At 45.4% G+C, this 14,213-nt stretch overlaps 1 protein-coding gene across 11 annotated transcripts in view; it reads right to left on the bottom strand.

Moving 5' to 3' along the window:
• Window positions 1-4,430: 4,430 nt before the first annotated feature.
• The window catches only part of SIPA1L1 (signal induced proliferation associated 1 like 1), a 517,634-nt gene continuing 507,851 nt past the window's right edge, over window positions 4,431-14,213 (bottom strand). For 10 of the 11 annotated variants that reach the window (XM_054691354.1, XM_054691347.1, XM_054691371.1 and 7 more), the window contains 5 exons: window positions 13,022-13,268; window positions 10,143-10,286; window positions 7,909-8,023; window positions 5,449-5,533; window positions 4,431-4,806 (listed from right to left, as the gene is read on the bottom strand). In XM_054691354.1, coding sequence (XP_054547329.1) covers window positions 4,663-4,806; window positions 5,449-5,533; window positions 7,909-8,023; window positions 10,143-10,286; window positions 13,022-13,268 — 735 coding nt within the window. In that variant the 3' untranslated portion in view covers window positions 4,431-4,662. The remainder of the gene's footprint in view (window positions 4,807-5,448; window positions 5,534-7,908; window positions 8,024-10,142; window positions 10,287-13,021; window positions 13,269-14,213) is intronic. The other variant, XM_037503618.2, reaches the window with a different exon arrangement.

Raw genomic sequence — 14,213 nt, 5'->3', positions numbered from 1 at the left:
TACCTAATAGCAACATTGCTGGGTCAGATGGGATTTCCATTTTAATTTTCTTTCTTTTTTTTTTTTTAAAGATTTATTTATTTATTTCTACAAGCACTGGGTACAGTCAGAAGCGCGGGAGGGTGAGAGAATTCACCAGAGCCAGAGCGGGGAGCAGAGCAGGCAGAAGGACTGAAGTACACTGCTGAGGGGAGCAGCGGGCGGCAGGAGAGGTCTGCACGCCATGTGGGACCCTCCTCCGGTGGCCGGGGAGCAGCCGGGGATCGAACTGGTGCTGCAGAGGCTGTGGGCAGCTTTGCAACCCAGTGCTCAACCGCTGCGCCACCAGGGGAGGCCCCATTTTAATTTTCTTGAGACACCTCCATACCATTTTTCCACAGGGAATGTACCAGTTTGCATTCCCACCAACAGTAGATAACAGTCCCTTTTTTTTTTAACCACAACCTCACTAACATTTGTTAATACTGCTCTTTTTCTTGTGGGTCATTCTCACAGGGGTGAGGTAGTATTTCAGTGTGATTTTAATTTTCATTTCTCCTATAAATGATGTTGAACATTTTTTCATGTCTGTAGGCCATCTGAATGTCTTCTTCAGAGAAGTGTCTATTGAGGTCCTTTGCTCATTTTTTAATTGGGTCTTTTGTTTCTTTATTGTTGGACTGTGTAAGTACTTTGTAAATTTTGGAGATTAAGCCCTTGTCAGATGTATGGCATGCAATTATTTTTTTAAAATTCTGTAGATTTCCTTTTTGTTCTTGGATGGTTTCTCTTGAGGTACAAAAGCTTTTAAGTTTGCTATAGTCCCGCTTGTTTATTTTTTTTAACCTCTTGCTGTTGGGGCTGTTTCCTTTTTTGTGGTGAATGTTTTGTAGCGTGTCCCTATATTTTCCTTCAAGACTTTGTTTTTGGTTCTTATGTCCAAATCTATGATCCATTTTGAGTGAATATTCATTGTGTTAAATATGGGTCGGTCTTTGTTTTTTTGGATGTGGTTATCCCTGTTTCCCAGCACCACTTATTAACAAGTCATGTCTTTTCTCCCTAGTATGGCCTTAATTCCTTTATAGAAAATCTGCTGTCCATATTTATATGAACTTCTCTCTGGGCTTTCAGTTCTGTTCCATTGGTCTGAGTTTTTGTTTTTTGTTCAAGTTCCATACTGTTCTGATTACTATTGTTGTATAATATTTTTGGAGTCAGGAAGTGTGATGCTCCCAGTTTTCTTCTTTTATCTTGATTGTTTTGGCTATTTGGGGTCCATATAAATGTGATAATTGTTCTATTTCCTTAAAAAAGGCATTGTTGGTGTTTCGATATGTACTGCATTTAATTCTTAAAACAATATATGAAACTATTTTACCAGTTGAAGAAACCAGACTCAATGAGATCAAGTTATTTACTTAAAGACACAGGTGCTCTACATTAGACAGGTTTTGAGTCCTAGTCTAAGGCAAATGCCCTTTCCATCAGAGTACGATGATTCCTTATAAATAGGCTATCAGTGGCATTAACTCATATAGGGAAAAGATAGCCCACATTACTGTGGTATCATTCTTTTACGATCACACAATTCATGTATAACAATGCCCAAGTCATTATTGGCTACGTGTTTTTTGCCCAAGGTGTGCCTGCCATCCTGTACTGCCATCTCAATTTCATTCATTCTGGGGAAGGAGCACCAGACAGTTGCTGGAATGTTGTACTATGATATTGGAATGTGTTCAAGTCATCATTATAGTTAACAAGAGGCAAAGGCTTAAGCTTGCTGGCCCTACTTCCTTTGCTCTTCGGCTATCATTTTTGTCTCTAAAATAAAAGAGAATCACGAGCACTGTTTAATTTTACTCATGTTTTACAGAGAGAAAAAAAAAAAGCAAAATTGTACACTGTAAGACCAAATTAGTGGTCACCAAAAGGGGGGAGGAGGACAGGTAAATCAAGTAAAAGGGGTCAAGTGTATGCTAAAGGATAGAACTGGACTTTTAGTGAATTTATAGTATATATATGCAGATGTTGGTTTCTGATGTACCCAAAACTTATAATCAGTGTTATTTCAATGGGAAAAAAGTAATCCAACCCAGTCCATTTCATCACCTGCAGCAGATCTGGAGTGCAGTCCCTTAGCCCCTCTAGTCAGCTTCTGTGATGAAGACCTTCCATCAAGCAAGGCCAGTGGGATCTTCTCCAAGCACCTTCCAACCCATGTGCCAAGTACTTGCTTCAGAAATTATGTAAAGTCTCCAAACCAGGTAAGAGTCATGGCCGAAACACACCTTGTTAATCAGAGTATCTTGTGGCATACAGTGTTATCCTGTCTTGTGATTCTAGATTTGTAGAAATGTTGAATCAAATAAGGGAAAGAAACTCTACTGTCAGCTCTCAATTAGCTGCACCACTGGAGAAGAACAGTGACGTGGCAGATACAAAAAATTTGGATCTGTTTGGTTTTGGAATGCATTATGATTTTTTTCAGTAGATTAACTTTTCTAATTATATTTTGCACAGCCTAGTATTAACAGGCATTTGTATTCCCCAAGCACACAACATGTAACGTTGAGAGATGCAGTAGAGGCAGTCCAAAAATGTGCTGGTCTCGGGGAATGAAAATGTTATGGAAAATCCACACATGGATAATGAAGGGGGAACTAATTATAAAGGACTCTGAGAATATTAAATCATAAGCAGAGAAGCATAGGAATTCTCTATGGACATGTGGACAGAGTGAAAAAGCTTATTAAAATTCTAAAAGGGGCAGAGACGTTCATGAATCATCTTTAGTACCAGTGGGGCCTGATGAAAAAGGAAAGATAGAAGGAAGGTGGTCCTTCAAAAAAGAAAACGTCAAGCAATAACACAAAATCATTTTAAAAGAGCATTTAAAATGAATTTTATTGTTTGAATTTTACAAGTAGTCTTTAAAGGCTTCAAACAAGAACTCTGTTGCAAAACTCTAATAAATAGCTTGCCCCAAGTCCCCAACAAAAGTAAAACAAAATAGAAACTAAACTCGGATAAGCAAGACTTCAGAATGCTTGGATGTTAGCGATAGTTCTCATTTACAAAGAGGCATCCGGCAATGTACAATCTCCTTCATACCAGTCAGAGAGAAGAGCCAGACCAGGGAGACTTTACAAAGCACTCTGAAATCTTCCTATTTCCATGATAGGAATGTCACCAGAAAAAAAAAGAAAAAGAAAAAGAAAAATCCCATGGAGAAATCACAATCATGAATGAAATTGTAGCATAAAAGTTTGGTGGTGGAGGCAACAGAAGGGGAGGAGAGAGGAAAATCCACCCCCATTTCTTTCAGGGATGGAGAGAGGAATGAGTTGAGATGACTTGGGACAGGGAGCTTCTGAGCAGATGTCATTAGGCTGCTGGATGTTCCCTTAGACCGGAGTCACCACAGAAGGGTCTTAGGGGTCAGGTTAGAGACAATTATGAAGGCAAGAAACAAGGCCACCAGGGGCTCCCCTTGGTGCTCTCAACACCAGTGGGCCAGTGTCTCTGTGCTCTGCAGGACTGAGGGCCTTGGAACAAGGGCCCAGGTGTTCCAGGAGGCAACATCTCCAGACAGGACAACAGAGCACGAGTCATTTCTGCAGTCGGCACCTATGGATGGCCACACAAAGATGCAGAAAATGCAGTGCGTCAAGTGCACACTGGGACATGCAGGATCAAAAGCCCATTCTAGTCACAGTCATTGCTCCTAAGCAAGTATTAAAATTCACAATTCGACATTCACTTTTAGTTACAATACTGGCGAAGTCTTGCTTTGGAGAAAAGGACTGATTTGTCTATAAGTGCCAATTTTGAGCAGCTAACAAACCCAATGTTGTCACATTTTTAACTATCCTTTTGACCAAAATGTATCCAAGTAAGATTTGAGTTAGAGGAATTATGATACCAATGAATGTGGACAGGCTGATTTCAAGTTAGTGGGCCTTACGAGATTAAGAAAGGGCTTTAGCGCTGAGGAGCACCTGGGTCCTTCTCCCTGGGGAAGGAAGGACAGATGGAGCGTGGCCACAGGCACGGTCTCTGCCTCGCTCCTGGTCCCTCACTTGCTATTGTTAATCCCAGTCCTGCAGATCTTATCTATAAGATGGATACAAACAGCGCTAGCTCATGCACAACTCATTCAAGGGAGGTGGGCATTTTCTAAGGGCACCTCCCTCTCCAGGCATTTAGGAATGGGGTAATAAGGAAGCACCCCTCCCCGTCCCCAAAGAAACAATTTAAAAAACTTTATATTCCTAGGAACAATGACATTTGTTGGGATGAGGAGGGAAAGCTTGGGTTACCTGAAATAGATAAGAAAGAGTGGCAGATGGGCCTGGGGGGTGGTGGGGGACCCTGGGCCCAGGCCCAGTTTCTTTTTAAATACATAACAGATAAAGATAATTGTGCAAAAAATAAAGACATTCACATTTTAGCAGTTAAACTTTTATTTTACTTTTTAAAATTTTTATTTACTTTTTTTTGTTTTTCTTTTCTACAAAAGGCAGATAATGATTGTTGATCTGCAATTGTGTTGTGCACTCCCTGAAGGGGGGCAAAGTAGGGTGCAGGGAGGGCACTTGGAGAATGCTTTCAATGGCATGGCTAGGGGCTTCCAGACACGCACGGGAGGGCACCCTCCTCCTGTCCACCTAGCCTCCCCTAACTCATGTCTATGGTATTGAAGACCCATTCCGTGAACTTCTTCAGCTTGTCAGAGGCATTCTGGGACTCTTCCTGCAGCCTCAGGTTGTCCTCCCTCAGGTGCTGAACTTCGGCCTGAAGGTGGGCTTTGTCTTCCTTTTCCTGGGAGGTAGAGCAGAGCAGAAAAGAACTAAGGGGGGCCGCCTCAGCCCACAGCTAGAAGTAGCGATCTGTTTGACCCTTGGCCCATTTCCATTCTTCATTCTACTGCACCGCGGTGTGCATGGCCTGGTGTCAGGTGTGAGCTACTCTAGCTGACTGGGGGCTGACCCAGAGCCCAGCGCTTCCAGAGGTTCACTACAGGTTTATGTGGGAATGTAAATATTTTGCTGTGCATTTTAATGTCTTTGTTAATAAGGATATCTGCAATTTTAGACTACTGTTTTGGTGGCTGCTGTTTCAAACAGTCAAAGCCACTTTAAGAAAACAACCAAGATTCAGACCTTTTAATGTGCAAGCATCATGGTGACAGGTGAGTCTGGACTAGACGAGGGTGGGGAGGCTGGGGGAGGGTGGCCAAGCTTTAAAGGCTGTCACAAAAGGGGCTCCGTGTTTGGCAGTGAGGGCCTTCTTGTACCATGTGGTCAGTGGGAAGTGAGCTCCAAGCAGCCTCCTAAAGGTGTGTGTCCCAAGAACAGGGAAAGCATCCACCTCTTACTGTACTGACACTGCTTAAAAAGGGTTCACACAATTCAAGGACAGTTTGCACAAACTGGGCAATTTGTCTTGAGGACACGCGTTTACCTTCTTCAAATCTTCCCGAAGCATCTTCAGCATACCTTCCAGTTGGTCCACTTTAGAAGCCAGAGTGGGAGAGGAATCTTTACTGCTGGGAATAAGAAACAAAAGACCATGTTGGCAGGAGCCTCCATGGCTGGATTTGGCATTTTTTTTTTTTTTTTTTAAATGAAGTGGCTGTATTTATAAAGTGGTTTTCAATGGCAAATTAGTCTGGCCACCCAATGTGCATTTTCACTTAAAAAAAAATGGTAATCTTAACAAAAGGCAATAATAAGCTTGAGCTACAGCCAATCAATAGCTTCTTTTGTTGAAGATGCTGCATCTTCACACAAAAGAATATAGGACAATAAGTGAAAATGGTCTCTGGCAGCACAACTGGCGCTTCTTTGGCAGACAGAATTGTCCAGCAGCATCATGAGTCCTATCTCTGGTGGACTTTGTGAGGAGGAGAGCGTCTCTCGCGTGTGCATGTAGGATGGGGAAGAGTTGAGATTAGGCAGGTCTCCAGTTGCCCATAAAAGAGTCTGTGTATACATATCCAGTGGCAGTCTAAGTCATCAGGTTCATGTTTTAAAAGCTAGTCTACATAGCTTAAAATATTTTAAACATTGCATGTCTCAAAAGCTTTTCAGTTTAATGACTTAAGTTCTCTGTTATTTTATTGCTGTGTTAGCAAATTATTCGGCCCATTTTCTTATTTGCTCTCATTTTAAATATATTGCTCTGGTAGTGGACTAGCAAGGGAGGGCGAACTAGAGGACAAGAAGGCTACCCCACTGGCAGGACAGATGGCACGGCAGGCAAGCGCCTACCTCCAGGGCCTTAGGAATGAAGACCCTGGACATTCTCCTTCCTCCACTGTCTTCACCTGCAGAACATTTCCCAGTGCGTGCTGGCCAGCAGCAACTACAGGATCACACAGCGGAGAATCTCGAGGCTTCCACTGGGGTGGCATGTCACTCCTCTTTCCACAAGTCAAAGGGGGAGAGGAAGTGACTCTGAATTTTCAGTCTTTACTTTAAAAATCAAAGATGCAAAATGATTTGTGCAATGTCTCCTGCTAATTTTACATCTACAAGCCCACAAGGCAAACCCCAGAGTGGGATGGAGTGTCACAAGGCTGTAAAAGCTGACAGTGGATGGATTTTAAAAGGGAAATGGGCAGTGGTAGTCTACAACCTCATGATGATAAGGTACAATCTGGGCCGATCTGGAGGGGTCAAAGGCCAACGATGTGGTTGAATAGGGGGTGCCGAACAGACACCCAGGCTGCGGGTAGGAGTCCTCCACAGGCCCCAGCCCAGAGTCCCAGCCCTCGAAGGGCTGAAGCAGCTGGTCGGGATGGAAGCAGCTCTCACTAGCCTATCTCGATGCCTGAAGGTTTTCAGAATGAATTGTCTGTGTGTGCACCGATGATTTTTAAAAAACATTTAATTTCATTTGCAGTTGCTAATCTCCCCTGAACTAAGAGCCTTATGAGTCTACAGAGATTTAGGAACTGTTTTCAAATCCCTTTTCAGGAAACCATTCTTTGCTCACTCAGACTTTTTTCTTTGTTGGAGGCCCCATTCTAAGAAAGTACATTGAGGGCTCTCTTCCCTGCCCCTCCAGGTAGCTGCTGCTGTCCTGCCTCGCCTGTTATTTTTGTAACAAATGACCCACCACTCAAGTTCTCCGCTGAGTGAAGGCCACATGTGTGAGCCCACAGAATAGTTGCACAATCTATACCAACCTCCCTTTTCCTAATTACTGTTTCTGACCAAGTTTTACAGACACCTGGATTCTAATCACCCTCAAAAGGTTTTAAGGGAAGAGGTTTCAAATTCTTGAAATTCTGTATCCAGGAGTGCTCTGCACTCCAAGCTGACCGCTGGATGCTCTCACATGCAGGACTGCACATTTATCCAAGAACCTCATTATCTGAAAAGTCAGTCTCTGCACAGCTAAACACAAGTCAAAGTCTGTGCTCTTAACGCATAAAAAAATCCTCTGGGCCCCAATTATTGCTTATTTACTTTTTATTTTACATATAATCCTAACTATCCTGGTGACCCAGTTCTCCAGCAGAGATCTGAAGCAGCTAAGACCCAGGTACTTTTTACAAACATAACCAACTAATGGCTGGGGAAGGACTCAAAAACCAGATCAAGGACTGACTGCACAGGAACCCGGGGATTCTTCCTGTAAAAAAATGATTTTCCTTACCTAGTAAGCCCTGAGGGCATAGATTATGGCACTAAAAATAATGAATATTCGTAATTACGACTTTAAGTCATCAAGAAGTTTAATTGTTGACAGTACTGAGTTACAGAGTTCTAACTAGGATCTGAAGTGTCTGGCACTGCGGTGATGAGCTTCATTCAGCTAATCCATAGGGCCTCCATCGCCTTTTCCCCACATCTGCTGTCACTAGTGGAGGTGACGCGTGGTACAGAGTGGTGCCCTCGCCACTGGGTGACCAACCTGCTGTAAGACTTCATCTGGGCCAAAGCCTGGTCCTCCAGCTGGTCACTGTTGGATGCCGCACTCAAGGGGCGAGGGTTCTCATCACTAGCAGCAAAGAACGAGGCTCTCTGGACTGGAAGGTAGATAGGAAACCATTCAGTGTTTTGGAACCAGGCCACTTCTTGGGCCCCTGTCTACTGAGAGGCAACAGCAGATAACTGCACTGACAGCCAACCCGGGTCACCTGCACGAATGCGTCACAGGCCTTGCCTCTGGCCCTCACAGGGAGAAGCCACTACCGTCTCAGCTGTGAGGACAGGAGATTTGTAATCTCCCTTTTAAAAATAGTTCCTGTGCATCAGTTTCTAGTCCTCCTTTACCCTTGCACATCAAAGTAGCACTCTTAAATGTTTCCCTGGAAACGGGCCTTGTGCCAAACTTCTAGACCAAGGCCTTCCACTTGGTAGAAAATACACCAAAGAGCCAGCGTTCAGCTTCTTGAAGTACATTTCCTCGGGATGCTTGGCCACCTTGGTGGACTTTAAATGAAGTCCACGCCCCCTGTGTTTCAAAATATACCAACTTAAAATGAATGATTACCATCATCTATGAAGGGCAGTGACCAAAAAATTGAAATCTAAAATCTAGTTAGTTCTGAGGAAGTTGCAGTCTGCTGAATGTGGACTCCTTGCTGGCCACTCTGCATTCTGTGGTCTGCTCAGCTCCCCCTGAATAATGGAGCTGGACTGCATAGCTACATTTAATTCTTCAAGTAAGAACAATAAAAACAAAAGAACTCCCAAACCAATCATCTGCTAGTCTCCTCATTTGGTAGAGAACACTTTGGGATCAAAAAATTTGGAATGACAACCTTGGAATAAGGTCAGCTGGTCAAGAAAGGGCATTTACGGCCTTCTGTGTTCTCATACTTCTGCAGCACAGGCCTCGCCCCCTTGCCAGTTCCCCACAGCTGGAGAGCTGGCCTGTGAAAGATTCAGGGATCCTGTTTCTTAATGTGTTTGATGTGGCACAGCAAATTCTGGCTATTTAGGAAATAGTAATGAGTTAAAACAGCAGACGACATGTGAACATTTTCAGAATGACATTGATGGGAATTTAGTCGTGCCCACAGCTACATGTGAGATGTAGCAACAGACACGGAGGCCACGTGGGCACACGGCGACATTGTTCGTGGCCAGTGCGCATTCTCAGCCATTCATGGGTACAGATCCAGTGAGGGAAAGTCAACCTTAACTTGCTTCTCTCAACCCATCCTGGCCATAAACGTACAATGGATGACTTGCCTCTATTATACCTCTCACTCCCCTGAAACACTTTGATTTTCACTTGCTCTCTCCTTTATGCACTAGTTGTGCATTTTTAAAAACCTCCCCATAAATATTTTCTCTTAATTATCAAAGGTACAGAGAATAAGGCAGATTATTAACTTATTTGCTTGTGGTTTTGCAAAGTCAAATTTTGCCTTAATATTATGGCTTACTGAAAATAAAATTAAATCTCCCAAGGTACAGGAAAAGGAGAACTTAGTTTTCCTAATCATTTTCTGTTAATGGTCTAGGCGCTATACTTTCCGAGACTGGTTCCGGCTTATCTCCTTGTTTAATTTTGTAAAATATGAACTTATGAGCATATTTCTCATAATGATGAATCCTTGTCCCATTTTTATCTTATGGAAAGTGATTACTGTATTTTAACCGTGAAATGGTTAAGTACCTAGAAGATCTTAGTAAAACAAAATACACCAACAGTATCTAAAAATTACAGGAAAAAACTCACGACCCACTGGCCTGAGCTGGCAGAGGAGCAGCGCAGGCAGAAAGTGTGCCGGCCACACGGGCCAGATGAAATATGAGGGCAAAGGGAGCACTGAATTTTTGTCAGGACGGGGCTGGGTCCAGCAGGACCAGCGTACCAGCATACAGACAATGTGTTTGGCGATGACACCTTCATGATATGATGAAAGACTTGCTGCATCTTCCTTTCAGTCATGTGGCAGCTGGGTTCCCCAGCCCTGCCCTTCCCATATCCAGGGAGTTCCTGCACAGAGGAACGCCAGGCTCCCTGTGACTGACGCTCACCACAGACATCCCTACCCCGTGCTCAATGACTCTTACTGGTTCCTGGCCATGCCAGGGAAGCACGGGTGCTGCACAGTGTCCAGACCAGCAGAGGGAATGGAAATGACCGGGGGAGTAGTCACCTGCTCTACCTGGGTCTTCAAGTAGACTCACCCTCATAGGCCTTGGCAGCATCCACCAAGTTGGACCAATCCAAATCCGCAGCAGCATCAGGCAAGGGCATCAGCCCGGGGTCAGGCATGGGCCTTCGCGTGTCCTGGATGTCGGTGAGGGAGCTGTCCGAGGCGGAGAACTCTCCTAAAGGAAGGGATGAGGGAAAAGCTAATTCCTGGTGTCCAGGAGATCTGCAAGTCAGTCGTTACCAGGAATAGGCTGCTAGCAGGCCACTGGTGGCTATTCTAAAGCTGAGCTAGGAAATGGATTCCACCAATTTGAAATCTTTTTCTTTTTAATGACCTGTAATGTGTGTCATGGAAGAGTTAGTGGTACACAGGGGGAATGTGCTTTTGTGGGAGCTGTCTGTCTACAGTGGGACCTGGGGCAGCTCCAGGGCTCCCTGCCCGTCCTAGAGCTGAGGGCCCCAGGCTGGGACGAAGATGCTTTTCACCAGAAAAGTGTTTTGGAGTCTGACCAGGGAAGCCTACTGATAACTATATCAGGGGACAATAAGGCTTGTTTCTGTCTGGACTAGGACCTGGGATCCGACCTGCCCTCTCTGAGGACTTCCAGTGTCCCTGGGAGCGACGAGGGACAGCCGCAGCCCCAGTGCCATCTGCTCGAGGTCCCAGAGATGGCCCACTGGTTCCTTGGTTGGCAGTGCCTGTGGTGGTGGCAGAACCAGGTCAGATCACATGACGGTCCTTGGATACCCGCACAGTTACCAGAGGAAGGTGACTTTACAGCTGGTGCTGGCACTATTCTCCTTCCCAAGGACACAGTAAGGAACTCCAAGGATTGGTTTTGGATTACAGCAGTCCAACATCCGGAGTCCCTGCTACGCTCACAATATTTCAGATTCAAATATTAAATCATCCTAACAACTAACCCTTGTGCAGCCTGGGTAGGGAGCAGGAGGCCACTCTGTGCCACTTGAGGCCATGCCACACTGTTCATGCATGTGGAGGCCAGAAAGGAAGGGCTGGAGGGGCCAGGAAGCTGTAGCTCAGGAAAAGTAAATGCCATCAACAGGGCAGTAGACGGGGTGAAAACTAGGGCAGAGAAAGGACACCCTCGGAATGTGACTGTAACAGTAAAATCCCTGCCAAGACAAGGCTAAAGGTGAAGCTATCCGTTAAGATCTTATCAGTCACTCCAGAAATACCTGTTTACAAGGAGTTAAAACATTTCATCAATTATGCTAGCCTGGTAAACCAGAGTATATTTAGTGCTTGTTTTCCCTTTCAAATTACATAAAGGACTGCTCTGAAGTGCAGCTGCTAGTTATTAATGTGCTGAAAATTAGCAAAATTATGAGTAAATGGCAATCAACAAAAACTGCCAGATATTAAATGTTCGGTTCTATTTAAACTTGCTCCCACCAAGGCTAAGTAGGGGGAACAGACAATTTTGTGTGTCACTCACAGCCCTCTGCCCTTTTATATCAGGGGCCCAAATTTCCATATGGGGGAAAAAAAGAAGTTGTCATTTCCCTTTTCCTAATCACACTGCAGTGGTATTCATACCAATAGCGACCAGGGCTCAGGGCTTAGCCCAACAAGAGCAGCTCAGCTCAGGAAGCAAGAAAGTGCTAGAGGGCACTCAGAGAGGGCAGCCTGGCCTCCCTACCCTTCCCACAGTTATGTCGGCTCTGCTGCCTTCAACCCCTGGCTTCCTCACTGGACAATGGATGTGTGAGAGTAGGATGTCTGGGGTGCCCTCTTCAATGTAAGCTTCTAGAAGGCAGGGTCTACTTTGGCATGGCACATGCAGAGACCTTTCACCGGGCCTGTCTACAAGGTCATTGGGGTGACCTCTTAGACCAGAGAGAAGCCAGTTCCATCTGCAATCAGAGGTGGGGAGGAAGCAGGCATGATGCCTGAGTGATGGCTGCCATGGAAGGGGAAGGGACTGCAGGGGGCCATGAGCAGGATGGAGACAGTGCAGGAACATTCATCAGAATGGGCTGAGAGCTCAAGAATGATGCAGGAAGAAAACAAACTAGCCAAGCAAGTGATTCAAAGAAAATACTGTTCCAGAGAAGCAAAAGGGAAAGGAATGTGCCTATGAGTAGACAGGGAGATATGAAATGTGCCTATGAGTAGACAGGGAGATATGTGGCCCCACATTCTCAGCAGGAATGTGGGGCCACAGTCACATGTGCAACAAGCAGGAGCACAGCTCCACAGAAGTCACGGTCTAGGCCATAGCGAGGAGGCCCGGAGTGGGGGTACACAAAGGTTGGAAAAAGGAAAAGAACACATTTAAATGCACAGCCCCAGAATGTGGGCCTTCATACAACTGGGATCTGGTGAGGTCACAGAAGAAAGGAGGCATTTAGGAACCTATGGCTGGAATGGAGGTGCTGTCCCCAGCGAGCCTTTCCCTAACATATTACGTGTTTGCTCATGGGACGAGACTGAGTGAGTCCACATGTGAGGGCTGACACCACAGGCACGGTTCCCACCACCTGGGACAGACAGATAAGAGCAAAGTCTGGGTTCTGATGGTGCTAGGGGGAGCCTGTGGATACAAGTCTAAGAAAAAATTACTCTAGTGTTCGTCATTTGTCCAGTCAGAACAGCAAATGGGATATTTGGCAAAAACTAATTCCCAGACTCACTGTGGACATTCAAATCCAGCCAGTCTTGGGCAAGCCCTGGGGATCTGTAATTTTACAAGCATCCTGGGTCTGGTGAGGCTGAAATGTCTGTACCAGGCAGACTGGAACACAGATGAGGGGTCAGGTAAGGGGATGGGCAGGACGAGGCCCTCTACGCACCAAGTCATTCTCTAAGCAACTGGGTGGCGGCAGTTTCTGGGGACACTGGTCATCAGCAGCAGGGCTGTTTAATGGCCGCTGGAAACACACTCACCATGCAGCGACTTCATCCCCAAGGTATATGAAGGCCTCCGCAGCGGAAGAGACTTGGGGAGAGACGGGTACGTGCTACTGAAGAGGACATCGTTGGGGAGAGCTTGGTCCAGGAGCGAAGCCCTTGAGGTGAAGAAGTGCTCCCTCTGGCCGCTGTAAATACTCTCGTCTGACAGTGTCCGGTGCAGGGCCCGCCTTGAGGTGGGGGTGGTAGGGAAAGGAGACTGAGGAGAAGAGAGTGCATGGAACTGCAAAACAGGACAACAAAAGTCAGTTTCTGGTTCAGACACCTGTCACCCAAGTCGGGGGGTGGGGGGTGTAACAAAGTCCCTGCTCTTAGACACATCCCATCAAGTCCTGGAGCCCAGTTAGCACCCCTGAGCCCACTAGCCTACTTACTTCCTTCGGAGCTAAAGTGGGGGTCCTGGTCATTGTTCTTCCAGGCCTTGACTGTCAAGGCTGAGCACGTCAGAGACATGATTACAGGGGTTCACCAGTATGTGTTGTGGTCCAGGACAAGACCGGAGGGCCAGACTAGTGTGAGTTCTGTTTGAATTCAGCATTGCTAAATCATGTAATTCCTCTGAACCCAATTCCTGGTCTGAGAACTAGTCTAGTGGGCCTCAGACTGGCCAAGGAGGAACCGAAACCCTGCACCCGCCAGGCGCATGTGCAATGGCATGAGAAATCACGCAGGGGCCCAGCAACAGTGCCAGGAGTGTCCTCAGAAGCTTGTCAAGTGACCACGTTTGCTAGGCAACAAGAGCAACCGAGCATCTCAATCTATTAACTCAAATAGTAGGGGGATCTTGGTAACCAATGAGCTACTAAGTTATGCAGTAACTGAACCTCTCAATGCAGCTAAATTTAATGATTTGAGACCATTTATTGGTGATGAATTTCTACTCATGAGACAAATACAGGGAAGTCATTTTATAAGTGACAAATATTTATAAAGATATATAAACAATAAAAATTCCAGGGAGCTTACTGTCTTATTGCTATCTTTTGCCTTTCTGGCTGCATCTGATTTTACTTGAGATTTTTCTGCAAAAGGCAAGCTTCTGAGAATCCCACGCATGGAGAAATAGACATATTAACAGTATTTTAATGTCCAGAACCTTGAGAGTAAACAGAGCATTTGATATGTTAACAGTTATCCTCCTTTGGGTTCTCTTAACTGCTGCTCACCT

The sequence above is a fragment of the Talpa occidentalis genome, unplaced genomic scaffold (genome assembly GCF_014898055.3).
Source record: "Talpa occidentalis isolate TD23 unplaced genomic scaffold, MPIMG_talOcc4v2.1 talOcc4.11, whole genome shotgun sequence".
Classification (NCBI taxonomy): domain Eukaryota; kingdom Metazoa; phylum Chordata; class Mammalia; order Eulipotyphla; family Talpidae; genus Talpa; species Talpa occidentalis.
Note: the sequence above shows the minus strand (reverse complement) of the source record. Positions and strands in the feature narration are given on the sequence as shown.